The following is a 13,058-nucleotide window of genomic DNA, read 5'->3' as shown; positions in this document are numbered from 1 at the left end:
AATGCAATCCGAATCCGAAATACACAAGGAAGTAATAAACTAATTATGTGATAAACTGCGTTTAGAATTTGTGTGCACTGCAAAAATGGATGGGTGTTAAAATTTACACCATGGGTGTTGTCACATAATATATACCGATCAGAGTATCAAAATTAACATAAAAAAACACATCAACAATTAACGTAATTGATTTTCAAGAAATTTGTGTTATAATATTTTAACATTCAATGATGCAAAAATTGCAATGCCTCAAATCATATGTTTTGATTTTTTCGTTGGTATCTATATACGTGACAACATCCATGGTGTTAATTTAACACCCCAGCTTTTGCAGTGTAATACATCCCCAATTAGACCTTGCAGCAAGCCACGTTCGGTGCTGTCAGAGTGCGATATATAGAACAGATCCTTGAAATGCACGACAAAGGAGCAAAGTAAGAGTTCTCAAGGTTGTTTTAAAAACGCTGTGTGCTCTTTAAGTCACTATTGTCAGCATAACAACTTACTTGGTAAAGAGCAATAGAGAGCTGTTGATAGTATAAAACATTGTGACAAACGGCTCCCTCTGAAGTAACGTAGTTTTTGAGAAAGAAGTAATTTCTCAAAAACAATATTTGAATTGATTTCGAAATTGGTCTCGAAATCAAGCATCTGAAAGCACACAACTTCGTGCTGACAAGGGTGTTTTTCCCCATTATTATCTCGCAACTTCGACGACCAATTAAGTCCAAATTTTCACATTGTTATTTTGTCCATATGTTGGGATACACCTTGTGACTGGTCTTTGACAATAATCCAAGGTCAGTGTCCAGTGTCTTTAAAGAAATACATTTTGTGCATAATCTTGCGGCGTATGTTCTGTTGAAGAGAAACATTAAATATGGACCATGATGTTTCTACTTTGAGTAGAAACATCATGGTCCACATACTCGTGGATAGGCCTACCCCTGTGTATTTGGGGTTAAGCAAATAAGAGAGTGGCGACGAGTTCTTCTCGTATTTGGGGGTTAAGCAAATAAGAGAGTGGCGACGAGTTCAACGGCCGTTTAAAACCGGCAGGGTCGTGGCCGTGCGAAGAAAGGCACGAGCCGGAGTTGTGTGTATTCTGGATGGTAGTCAGATCAGCAAACATACTGCTTGATCCAACTATTACAATAAGAGACCTTTTTACAAATAATATGCCCTAAACATCCTCCATACTTCAACGTTGCGGCCTGGATCATGTGACGTCATCAACGACAGAGTTGTTGTTCACGTATTTTGTATAAACTTCAACCTTCAGCCCTTTGTGGTTGACACGTCCAGTGCACACACTGGAACACAATAATGATGCCCTTTACTCAACCGTGTACCATCCGCTGTTTCAGTGCTGCAGTGTCAGTACTGGTTACACAAAATAAACATATTATTGCCGTCTTGTTTAATTCTGAGTTGTTCGTTGGATAGTAAGAAATAAAGAGTCGTGGTCGGAGGAATTCTCAACATAGTAGAAGTATGGTATTCCTACAATACGTATTTAGCCTACTTACTGTCAAGTCAGTGATAGTTGGGTTGATAGCTCTCTTCATAGCTACATGGTTTTACCACAGCTCTGTCCTTCCTTTATGGTTTTACCGACGGCCGAGGAACCTTCCTCCCGGCCCGACTGGATGGCCCCTTCTTGGCTACCTCCCAAATCTCATCTCAGCCGGGGACGAGTACAAGAACTTAACCCGGCTGGCTAAGACCTACGGACCGGTGTTTAGTATGAATCTAGGCGGTACATTGGTGGTGGTCGTCAACAGCTTCGCTTCCATCAAGGAGGCTCTGAGCCACCCCAACACCGCAGCCCGTCCACCGACAAGCTTCTACAGGAAAATCACACACGATCCAGACGCTCTAGGTAATGTAGTTTGCTGCGTAGCTGTAGCCGCCGGCTACGAGGTGGTGCTTATGAGTTGCCGGGGATTCTGCAATGGAGCCTTATTTCCGAATACTAACTCCAACAACTGAGTTCAAGTACTTGGATCTACGCGAAACAAAGGTGTACCATTAAACACATGTTGACTAATTTCTGGATGCTAAAAAGTGATGAGTGTTGAACAATACATCAAAGAAAGTTCAACTTTGTATACGACACTAGTCGCACTATAGTCGCAAAGGCCGAATTTACAAATGGTTGTACCCCGGACTATTTCTGCTAACTAAAAGCAAATGTACACATCTTGAGCACCTCAAGTTGAACACAAGTTGCAGTCACGAAGTTGAAGAGAAGTACCTTAAAAACTAATAGGTCTAGCCTATGTGTTGTAATTAAAGCGGCGGAAATTTGAAATGAAATCTCTTTTGATGAAAGGTGTTCGACTTTGGGCGGCCTCTCCTCGTATTTATTGTATGGTCAAAAGAATAAACATCAACAAATAATAAAGAAACCACAGTCCATGCCTACTTAATCAGGCCGTCCTACTCATAAGATAAAATGTATATGAATATCATACCCATCTATGTGTTGAAATGTTGTTGAAATCTCAAGTTTACATTGCTCTTCCAGGTGTAGTTTCAGCCTCGTGTGCCAGCTGGTCTCAGCAGAGGAAGTTTTCTCTGACTGTATTGAGAGGGTTCGGTGTGGGTAAGTCTAGTTTTGAAGTCTCCGTCGCTACTGAAGCAGGATGTCTTATCGAAGCCATCAAAGAGCACGGGGACAATCCTTTCAATCCAACCCATCTGATAAGCAACGCTGTTTCGAATGTCATCTGCTCTGTTACACTGGGTCAACGATTCGACTACTCTGATCCAAAGTTCCAGCAGCTGCTGAAGTTGCTGAACCGTAATTTTGAACTCTTAACCGGTGGTGGGGCGTATTCGTATCTCCCGATTATGGACAACCTGTCATTTACCTCAAAGAAGTACAAACTAATGTGCGTCAGATTGTAGAGTTCCTCCAGGAATGCATTGACGAGCACCGTAGAATTTTGGACGCCGACAATCCCAAAGATTTTATCGACGTTTTCCTCACAGACATCTACGAAAATAAAACAAAGAATGTCCAGAGTCACATCACTGCTGACAACATGTTACTGACTACATTTGAGCTCTTTGCAGCTGGAACGGAGACTACGGCATCCACCCTCCGTTGGGCTTTACTGTACATGATGGCCTACCCTGAGGTACAGGCCAGGGTTCAGAGGGAGCTCGACGATGCAGTAGGTAGAGACCGTTTACCCAACATGGCGGACAAACCTCAGCTGCCATACACAGAGGCGACCATCCTGGAGGTGCAGCGTCTGGCATCCATCGCGTCCCTCGCCATTACTCATATGTTCTCCAAGGATACCCGACTACTTGGCTACGATATCCCAAGGGGAACATTGCTCATTGCTAATCTTTGGGCCGTCAGCCGAGATCCATCCATCTGGTCAGATCCAGAAAAATTTAATCCGGAGAGATTTCTTGACGAAGCTGGTTCCTTGAAGCCGAGGGAGGAGCATCTGCCTTTTAGTACAGGTAAGAAAAAACAACTTACATCGGGGCCCAAAATAAAACTGTCTTCGTATCATCGCTGATATAACTCAGTACTTCCTTGTTTTCCTGCCAGGTCGCCGTGTGTGTCTGGGAGAGCGACTTGCCAAGATGGAGCTGTTCATCTTCTTCTCACATTTCCTACATCAGTTCACCTTCAAGAGACCTAAAGATGTTGAACAGCTGTCATTCGAGGTCAACAACGGTCTTACGTTGACTCCGATGGCATTTGAAACCTGCGCAATTCCAAGAAAGTAAAGACTTGCTGCAAACGGTTGAACTTAAGTTCTGATTGTTATAGTTCGTACGATTCGTTATAACTCGTTCAAAAGAATGTAGTTTAAAAGAGATATAATCATTAAAGGCAGTGGACACTATTGGTAATTACTCAAAATAATTATCAGCATAAAACCTCACTTGGTATAGTATAACACATTTTGAGAAACGGCTCCTTCTGAAGTGACGTAGTTTTTGAGAAAGAAATAATTTTCCACGAACTTGATTTCGAGACATCATGTTTAGAATTTGAGGTCTCGAAATCAAGCATCTAAAAGCACACAACTTCGTGTGACATGGGTGTTTTTTTCTTGCAACTCCGACGTGCTCGAGCTCAAATTTTGACAGGTTTGTTATTTTATGCTGCTGATTTTGAGATATACCAAGTGAGAAGACTGGTCTTTGACAATTACCAATAGTGTCCAGTTTGTGTTCCTTCAAGTGCATGACAACTGACTGCATTTAAATTACTTGTTATTTTTGTTTCATATCAGTTAAGAGTTGTTTGTAGTTAAGTAATGTAACTTGGCGACTGTTCTTTGTTTATACTTTCTGTCGTTTTAATCCAGCCTTTGGTTTGACTATGATTTATTATTATAAACAATCCGAGTTAAGGCCTGTAAAAAAAATTCTTGCTTTATTGAATAAAATATAATCGAATAAACAAGTTTTTGTTTTATTTGGTCCATCCAACGTTTCGTGCATGTAATCATCATGGACTTTTGTCAACATCCATTTGTAAAACCCTTCAGTTCAATCGATCAAGCTTAGTGCACATCTCTATGGTGATTGACAATCAAAAGTGTCGGTACGTATGCGTTAATGTTGCATACTTCATGGGAATTGGATATTAATTTTAAAAGGCCAGGATTGGTTTAGATCAGAAGTGCATAAAAAGTGTGCCCGTATCTCTGTATTTCTTACAGCGGTTTGATTTTTGTAGCCGATAGTTCAGAGCTTGTGGGTGCTTTGCCGCGGACCCCAACCTGAGATGGGCCTAGCTATAGTGGCCCTGAAGGGACATCGCACATCGCAAATATCTTTGCAAATATCTTTGCAAATATTTGAGATGTCGCAAATATCTTTGCAAATATTTGCGATGTCGCAAATAGCTTTGCAAATATTTGGTGATGTCGCAAATATTATTGCATACTTGATCGTGTACTTCGTCGCATAGTTTGCATACATTTTTGTGTCCGATATTGTTTCAAGAGCCTAGAAGGTTGTTTGGGTTATAGCCTTCATACCCTTACTATGTACACAGCGCAGCGGTAACACAGGCCGGCTAATTGGAAGTTGAGTCAAAAGAGAGCGCCAGCTGTCTTTCAGATGCAATAAACATTTCACACCGGATCGATATTAATCAGAAAAAGACAGACCACGGACGTCAACCTCTCTCTCGTCTGTAGTGCAAGTTGTTAATGGCATAAAAAAAAAAAAAAAAAACGCGCCGACTGTATCCGACTATCCACCCGTGTGTACATGTTAATGGAATGAAGGCTGGAACCCAACTCCCATAAATGGTACCGGGTGACTGCTCTATATTCCGACGCCCCTATGTTCCGACACCCCTATATTCCGACACCCCTATGTTCCGACACCCTTATATTCCAACGACCCAAACACCCCTATGTTCCGACACCCCTATGTTCCGACAACCTGCACCAATATTTTGTGTTTGTCATTTGTTTTTTAAGAAAAACGGTGCGACTTAAAGAAACTTCACCTGACCGCAATTTAGTCCATAAACGTACCGGTAACATATCTTTACGTAGCAGTAGAGGGTTGGAATCTTTATTAATTGAAGGCTCATGAAATGTTATCAACACGTCGGACACGCATCTAACAATAGCAAAGCACCGATTATCTTAATTTGATTCCATCATTTTTTTAAACAGTACAAACTCATCTTATGAATGTTCAAACCTAATCCCGGCCGAAATTCACCGGGAAACCTGGCTGTAAAACAAGTTGTGTTGTTGTTATTGATCAACAGAGTAATAATGTGCGAAACAACTTGTCGGAACATAGGGGTGTCGGAATATAGGGGTGTCGGAACATAAGGGTGTCGGAATATAGGTTCAGTTGTCGGAACATAGGGGTGTCGGGATATAGGGCTGTCGGAATATAGGGCTGTCGGAACATAGGGGTGTCGGAATATAGGCTGAATTGTCGGAACATAGGGGTGTCGGAACATAGGGGTGTCGGAATATAGGGGTGTAACCGGCCTACCGTGTTAGTTCGCACAGTAAAAGGAAAACCACGCAATTTCGAGGCAAACTTTCCAACCATATGCATTTTATAAAAAACGGCTACAAACGCTTTTTATAGACCAACTCGTCAGATCCAAGGCAACGTGGTTCTTTAAGTAATATCGCAAACATTGGAATTGGTCATAGACCAGTGTTCTCGCTTGGTGTGAGACATTTCAACATTTCTTCAACAAATCTCAACATTTGTGACGTCACCAACGACAGAAATGTTAATCACGTATTTTGATTTTTAGACTTGATATAAGTCTTAGATTGCAGTTATTCTTCTGCATCTCAGCCCCAAAACGCCCCACATTAATAATAGCTATCACGCGCCCTATAACTCGCAATTTTGATCTTAGGCTAAACACGAAGGTTGATCACAAGAGGGCGCTGTTTGCAGCGGCCATCAGGACGACTAAAAAGCCACGAACCAAGTCTAGTCTTTTGTTGTATAAACTTCAACCTTCAAACCCTTTGTGGTTGACATGTGAGAGTGCATAGAGAAAGGGGTATCATGGTGAGAGTGTACACACACAGGAACACAATAATGATTCCCTTGACTTCTCCGCTGCTTCAGTACTCCAGTGTTGATACCCACATAATATGATGATGACGACAGGTGTAATTCAGATGTTCGTTGGAACGATAACCTATGTATGGTAATACATAAAGTGTCGCGGTCGGATTAATTCAACGCAGAAGAAATATGGTGTTCCTACAATACGTATTTAGCATACTGACTGTCAAGTCAGTGATAGTTGGGTTGATGGCTCTCTTCATAGCTACATGGTTTTACCGACGGTCGAGGAACCTCCCCCCCGGCCCAACTGGATGGCCCCTTCTTGGCTACCTCCCAAATCTCATCTTGGCCGGCCACGAGTACAAGAGCTTAAGTCGACTGGCTAAGATCTACGGACCGGTGTTTAGTATGAATCTAGGCGGTACATTGGTGGTGGTCGTCAACAGCTTCGCTTCCATCAAGGAGGCTCTGAATCACCCCAACACCGCAGCTCGTCCACCCACAAGCTTCTACAGGAAAATCACACGCGATCCAGACGCTTTAGGTAATGTAGTTTACTTTAGTTTTTCATTATTCTTGAGATCAAGTGATTTTTGGTTATAAATAAAATACTAATAACACTGTTTGGTAAACTCGATACGGGCAGTAGCTTAGGACTTAATTACGAATAACTCCAACAACTGAGTTCAAGTACTTGGATCTACGCAACATAAAGGTGTACAAAAAAAAATAAACTCATGTTGACTAATTTCAGGATGCTAAAAGGAGGCGAGTGTTGAACAATAAATCAAAGAAAGTTCAACTTTATATACAACACTAGTCGCACTGTAGTCCTAAAGGCCGATTTACACATGGTTGTACCCCAAATTGTTTCTGCTAACTGAAAGTAAATTTCACATCTTGAACACCTTAAGTTGAACACAAGTTGCAGTCACGAACTTGAAGAGAAGTGCCTAAAATTATAGGTCTAGCCTATGTGAAATTAGTAAATGAAATCTCTTTTGATGAAAGGTGTTTGGGCGGCCTCTCGTAATTATTGTATGGTCCAAAGGATAAACATCAACAAATAATAATAATATATTTTTTGTTATAACAATATTTATTCGGGCAATTACATTTACAAGCACATTTAAATACATTAAAAGTGTTTAAGAAAACAAAGTAAAACAACAGTGGGGTGCCCAGGAGAGTAAAAAAATAACCATCGCCAAAAGGCGTATGGCTCCCAACTCCCCAAAAATACATTAAGGCAAGAGAGAGCATATAAAAAAGCACAGAAGATAATACAAATCACTTAACAACTATAAAAGGCAAACCAGCAGAGATATACACAAAAATACAAACAGTCCAAAAAGGATATTCGTTAAAAAGCAGGTCAATACACCAAAATGGTTTTAGAGCAATACATAAAAACTCCAGTAAGGGGACACAAATGAAATGACATTGTAAACAGGTCTGTTGGCAATTTGATGAGTAAAACGGCAGGGGGTGGACAATTACAACAATTATCAAAAAATATTAAAAAGGACAGAACATGATACAAATCATGGAACATGTACTTTAAAAAGCCAGTCTAGACATCAAAATGTTGGATAAAGATTCCGGTAAGGGGGCACATATGAAATTGTTAACAAGGTCAGTAGGCAGATTACTCCAGCTATGAGCAAAACGCCAGGGAATGGACAATTTAAACAAATCGGTACGGGCTGATAAATGATGAAAAACAAGTTTATCTTTGTGTCTAGCTTTAACCAATATTTTGCATAAAAAGGATGTCAAGGCACCTGTATGATTGTGAGCAACCAATTGTTTACATACAAAAGCAAAATCAATAAAGAAACCCCAGTCCATGCCTGCTTGATTAGGTCGTGTAATTCATAAGATAAAAGCTATATGAATATCATTCCCATCTTTGTGTTGAAATGTTGTTGAAATCTCAAGTTTACATTGCTCTTCCAGGTGTAGTTTCAGCCTCCAGTGACAGCTGGTCTCAGCAGAAGAAATTTTCTCTGACTGTCCTGAGAGGGTTCGGTGTGGGTAAGTCTAGTTTTGAACTCACCATCGCTACTGAGGCAGGATGTCTTATCGAAGCCATCAAAGAGCACGGGGACAATCCTTTCAATCCAACCCATCTGATAAGCAACGCTGTTTCGAACGTCATCTGCTCTGTTACCCTGGGTAAAAGATTCGACTACTCTGATCCAAAGTTCCAGAAGCTGCTAAAGTTGTTGAACCGTAACTTTGAACTATCATCCGGTGGTGGAGCTTATTCATATCTCCCAATTATGGACAACCTGTCATTTACCTCAAAGTTCAAAGAAGTACAAACTAATGTGCGTCAGATAATAGAGTTCCTCCAGGAATGCATTGATGAGCACCGTAGAGTTTTGGACGCCGACAATCCCAAAGACTTCATCGACGTTTTTCTTACAGACATCTACGAAAATGAGACTAAGAATGTCCAGAGTCACATCACTGCTGACAACATGTTACTGACTACATTTGAGCTCTTTGCAGCTGGAACGGAGACTTCAGCTTCCACCCTCCGTTGGGCTTTGCTGTACATGATTGCCTACCCTGAGGTACAAGCCAGGGTTCAGAGGGAGCTCGACGATGCAGTAGGTAGAGACCGTTTACCCAACATGGCGGACAAACCTCAGCTGCCATACACAGAGGCGACCATCCTGGAGGTGCAGCGTCTGGCATCCATCGCGTCCCTCGCCATTACTCATATGTTCTCCAAGGATACCCGACTACTTGGCTACGATATCCCAAGGGGAACATTGCTCATTGCTAATCTTTGGGCCGTCAGCCGAGATCCATCCATCTGGTCAGATCCAGAAAAATTTAATCCGGAGAGATTTCTTGACGAAGCTGGTTCCTTGAAGCCGAGGGAGGAGCATCTGCCTTTTAGTACAGGTAAGAAAAAACAACATACATCGGGGCCCAAAATAAAACTGTCTTCGTATCAGCGCCGATATAACTCTTTCAGTACTTCCTTGTTTTCCTGCCAGGTCGCCGTGTGTGTCTGGGAGAGCGACTTGCCAAGATGGAGCTGTTCATCTTCTTCTCACATTTCCTACATCAGTTCACCTTCAAGAGACCTAAAGATGTTGAACAGCTGTCGTTCGAGGTTAACAACGGTCTTACATTGACTCCGATGCCATTTGAGACCTGCGCAATTGCAAGAAAGTGAAGGCTTGCTGGTAACGGTTGAACTTAAGTTCTGATTGTTATAGTTCGTATTGAATCGTTATAACTCGTTCGAATGACACTATGGTTTAACAAAGATAATAATCGTTAAGCTTTACCATTGTCACTTTTGAACGACATAATGTCCGCAAAGGTATAATTATGCTCGTCCAAATGGTGCAAATCGTAAATTGTCGACATCAAAATAAAGGTGGTTCGGTTCCTTCAAATTCATAACAATTGAAGCTTAAGCAAATTTTTTTCGTGTGGCATGCGTTTCTTTGAAGTCTTTTGAAAAACTGCATTTTAATGACTTTTTTCCTTTGTTTCATATCAGTTAAGAGCTGTTTGTATTTCAGTAATTTAACTTGGCGACTGTTCGTTGTTTAAACTTTCTGTCGTTTGACTCCTTTGGTTTGACTGTGATTTATTATATGTAATTTATTGGAGGTTAAGCCTATAGATAAATTTCTTGCTTTATTGAATACAATTTAATCGAATAAACAAGTTTTGTTTTTGGTTTGGTTCGTGTGGGTGCTTTGCCGCGGACCCCACCTGATGGGCCTGCCCCTAGACCCCCACCCGCAAGTTTGCCGTCTCACAGTGCGCCCTCACTGTCAAAATGTAGCTACTGCGGTTCCGAGGTTGTGGATGGGACTGATAATAAAGGAATTTGGATTATAGTTTAGTCCAACACCATTGCCCGGGAAACAATCCTGGATCCGTGCCTCTATACGTACCATATTTTATTGACTTCATCAAGCTGATGTTATATTGTTGCATATAATAATGGGAAACAATTTTTTAGTGAATGAATCAATGAATAGCCGTTTTTATTTTGAAATCTCCACTCATTAAGTAATATCGCAATAATTTCTGGCTACAATAGCACGGCGATATAACAGCACGGGGCGTTAACGCAACAGTACTACGGCAACATAACGCAATAAATACGGTGATATAAGTTATCACACAAGCGCGAGTGGAATACAGAAAAATATAGCGCTTCTGCATCCCATATCCAACGAGGCCGCAGGCCGAGTTGGATATGGGACGCAGATGCGCTATATTTTCCGTATTTCCATGAGCGCGCGTGTGATAACCTATTTATCTTCAAGCAAACTTGGCGCGTGACATAGAACACACAAGACGCATGGTAGTGATATTAGCCGTGCAATATAGGTTTTTATCACCACTCCATTCTGCCAATCTGGTTTGAGGATTAGCGCATACTTGAAGATAAAATGCAATCGTATAGCCTACTATGGCGATATAACGCAATAAATACGGTGATATAATGCAATCATATAGCCTACTATGGCGATATTATAAGTTATCACACAAGCGCGAGTGGAATACGGAAAAATATAGCGCGTCTGCGTCCCATATCCAACGAGGCCGCAGGCCGAGTTGGATATGGGACGCAGACGCGCTATATTTTCCGTATTTCCACGAGCGCGCGTGTGATAACGTATTTATCTTCAAGCAAACTTGGCGCGTGACATAGTACACACAAGAGGCATGGTAGTGATATTAGCTGTGCAATACAGGTTTTTCTCACCACTCCATTCTGCCAATCTGATTGGATGATTAGCGCGTACTTGAAGATAAAACGCAATAAATACGGTGATATAATGCAACCGTATAGCCTACTATGGCGATATTACGGTGGCTCATATCCGCCAATTCCTAGAGAACTCTTGTTTTATTTTAGGCATGGAAGTGATATTAGCCGTGCATTATAGGTTTTTAGCACCACTCCATTCTGCCAATCTGATTGGATGATTAGCGCGTACTTGAAGATAAAACGCAATAAATACGGTGATATAATGCAATCGTATAGCCTACTATGGCGATATTACGGTGGCTCATATCCGCCAATTCCAAGAGAACTCTTGTTTTATTTTACGGCGATATATCGCCATACTATTGCGTTATATCGCCGTACTATTGCGTTATATCGCCATATTTTATTGCGTTATATCGCCGTGTTATATCGCCGTATTTTATCGCGTTATATCGCCATACTATTGCGTTATATCGCCGTACTATTGCGTTATATCGCTGTACTATTGCGTTATATCGCCGTACTATTGCGTTATATCGCCGTACTAGTGCGTTATATCGCCGTATTTTTTTGCCTTATATCGCAGTACTATTTATTGCGTTATAATCGCCGTTTTTTATTGAGATATCATTCTACGGGGCAAAGACGCAAGGCACGACGTCCGAGGTCCAAGTTTTTTTCAGGTGAGTTGAGACCTTGTTTTAATTACTTATTTTCTAATTAGGGCACATTAATTGTGAATTATACTCGTTTATTGCTGATTCGAGCAGTCCCAACATTATCATAGTACGGCGATATAACGCAATAAAATACGGCGATATAACGCAATAAAATACGAAAAAAAATGAAATGTTCAACTCATCTTACAATAGCTGAAATGTGGTGAAGGTTTTTATTCAAAGTCACAGATGTAAAAAAAAACACAGTTTGTAACATGGAAGTTGCAACATGTACCATCACCCCATCCTGACTTCCGTGATCACACCACTGAGTATACCAGGGAGAGTTTCAATGCTACAAGAAACAAAAAGCAATTCCTGTTCACTCATGAAGTAAACAAAAAAATGGTTTAATAAACCATAAAATTCACTCAGCAAACCCAAACTGATCGCATTTGATCATGAATTTATTATGAAAGGCCAATTCCTGCGCAGCCTATTTTTATACCCTTCACAAAAGTGAGCAGTACTCACCCAGGGCATGAATTATTTTCCTGACTTTTCGGTGTCATATGAAAGTTGAGACCATTAGCTATCCATACACATAAACATTTTGCCCCAGAATCGTATATTTTTTATTCGGCAGCCATTTCAAAAGTGTATAGTTTTTTTGAGACACCCGGTAGAATAGAATCTAGAAGGAAACCAGTACCAGCCCCTTTACAGGTATAGTGAACGGGGCCCAATTTCATGGCGCTGCTTAACGGTAAGCACATTTTCGTGCTTACTGTAGCAGAACAATTTGCTAATGTGAGAAGTGTGCTTTCGGGACTTGTTGATAATCTTGAGGGAGGGGGATGGCACACAGGTTCAATGAAGGGCTTTGGAATCTTCTCTTTAAATGACAGCTCTCAGGTTTAGGAGATTTATTCTCATCTGTGACGAACCTGCGCCTGTGAAGTCAGGGCAGGCAGTGATAACAAAAAGGAATTATTAATTATAATTATTCACAGTTTTACTTTTGCTTACACTACTCAGCAACTGTGTAAAGACATATGGCAGAAACAAACCCTCAGTTAGGCATTTCTTTA

The 13,058-nt window shown here is 41.1% G+C and overlaps 1 protein-coding gene and 1 pseudogene across 2 annotated transcripts; both read left to right on the top strand.

Moving 5' to 3' along the window:
• The first annotated feature begins 852 nt into the window (after positions 1-852).
• Positions 853-4,203, top strand: LOC139936952 (cytochrome P450 2J4-like; annotated as a pseudogene).
• Positions 4,204-6,533: 2,330 nt separating this feature from the next.
• LOC139936951 (cytochrome P450 2J4-like) lies at positions 6,534-11,699 on the top strand. 2 transcript variants are annotated; one of them, XM_071931817.1, is made up of 3 exons: positions 6,534-7,093; positions 8,509-9,468; positions 9,564-11,699. In XM_071931817.1, exons 1-3 carry the CDS (start codon positions 6,736-6,738, stop codon positions 9,743-9,745), a joined length of 1,500 nt encoding a protein of 499 aa, XP_071787918.1. In that variant the 5' UTR covers positions 6,534-6,735; the 3' UTR covers positions 9,746-11,699. The 2 variants fall into 2 exon arrangements, with proteins under 2 accessions (XP_071787918.1, XP_071787917.1); XM_071931816.1 differs by having other exon boundaries at positions 8,509-11,699.
• The last annotated feature ends 1,359 nt before the right edge of the window (positions 11,700-13,058 follow it).

This window comes from Asterias amurensis, chromosome 5, assembly GCF_032118995.1.
Source record: "Asterias amurensis chromosome 5, ASM3211899v1".
Classification (NCBI taxonomy): Eukaryota; Metazoa; Echinodermata; class Asteroidea; order Forcipulatida; family Asteriidae; genus Asterias; species Asterias amurensis.
The sequence above is the reverse complement of the archived record's forward strand: the minus strand, read 5'-3'. Positions and strand labels throughout refer to the sequence as shown.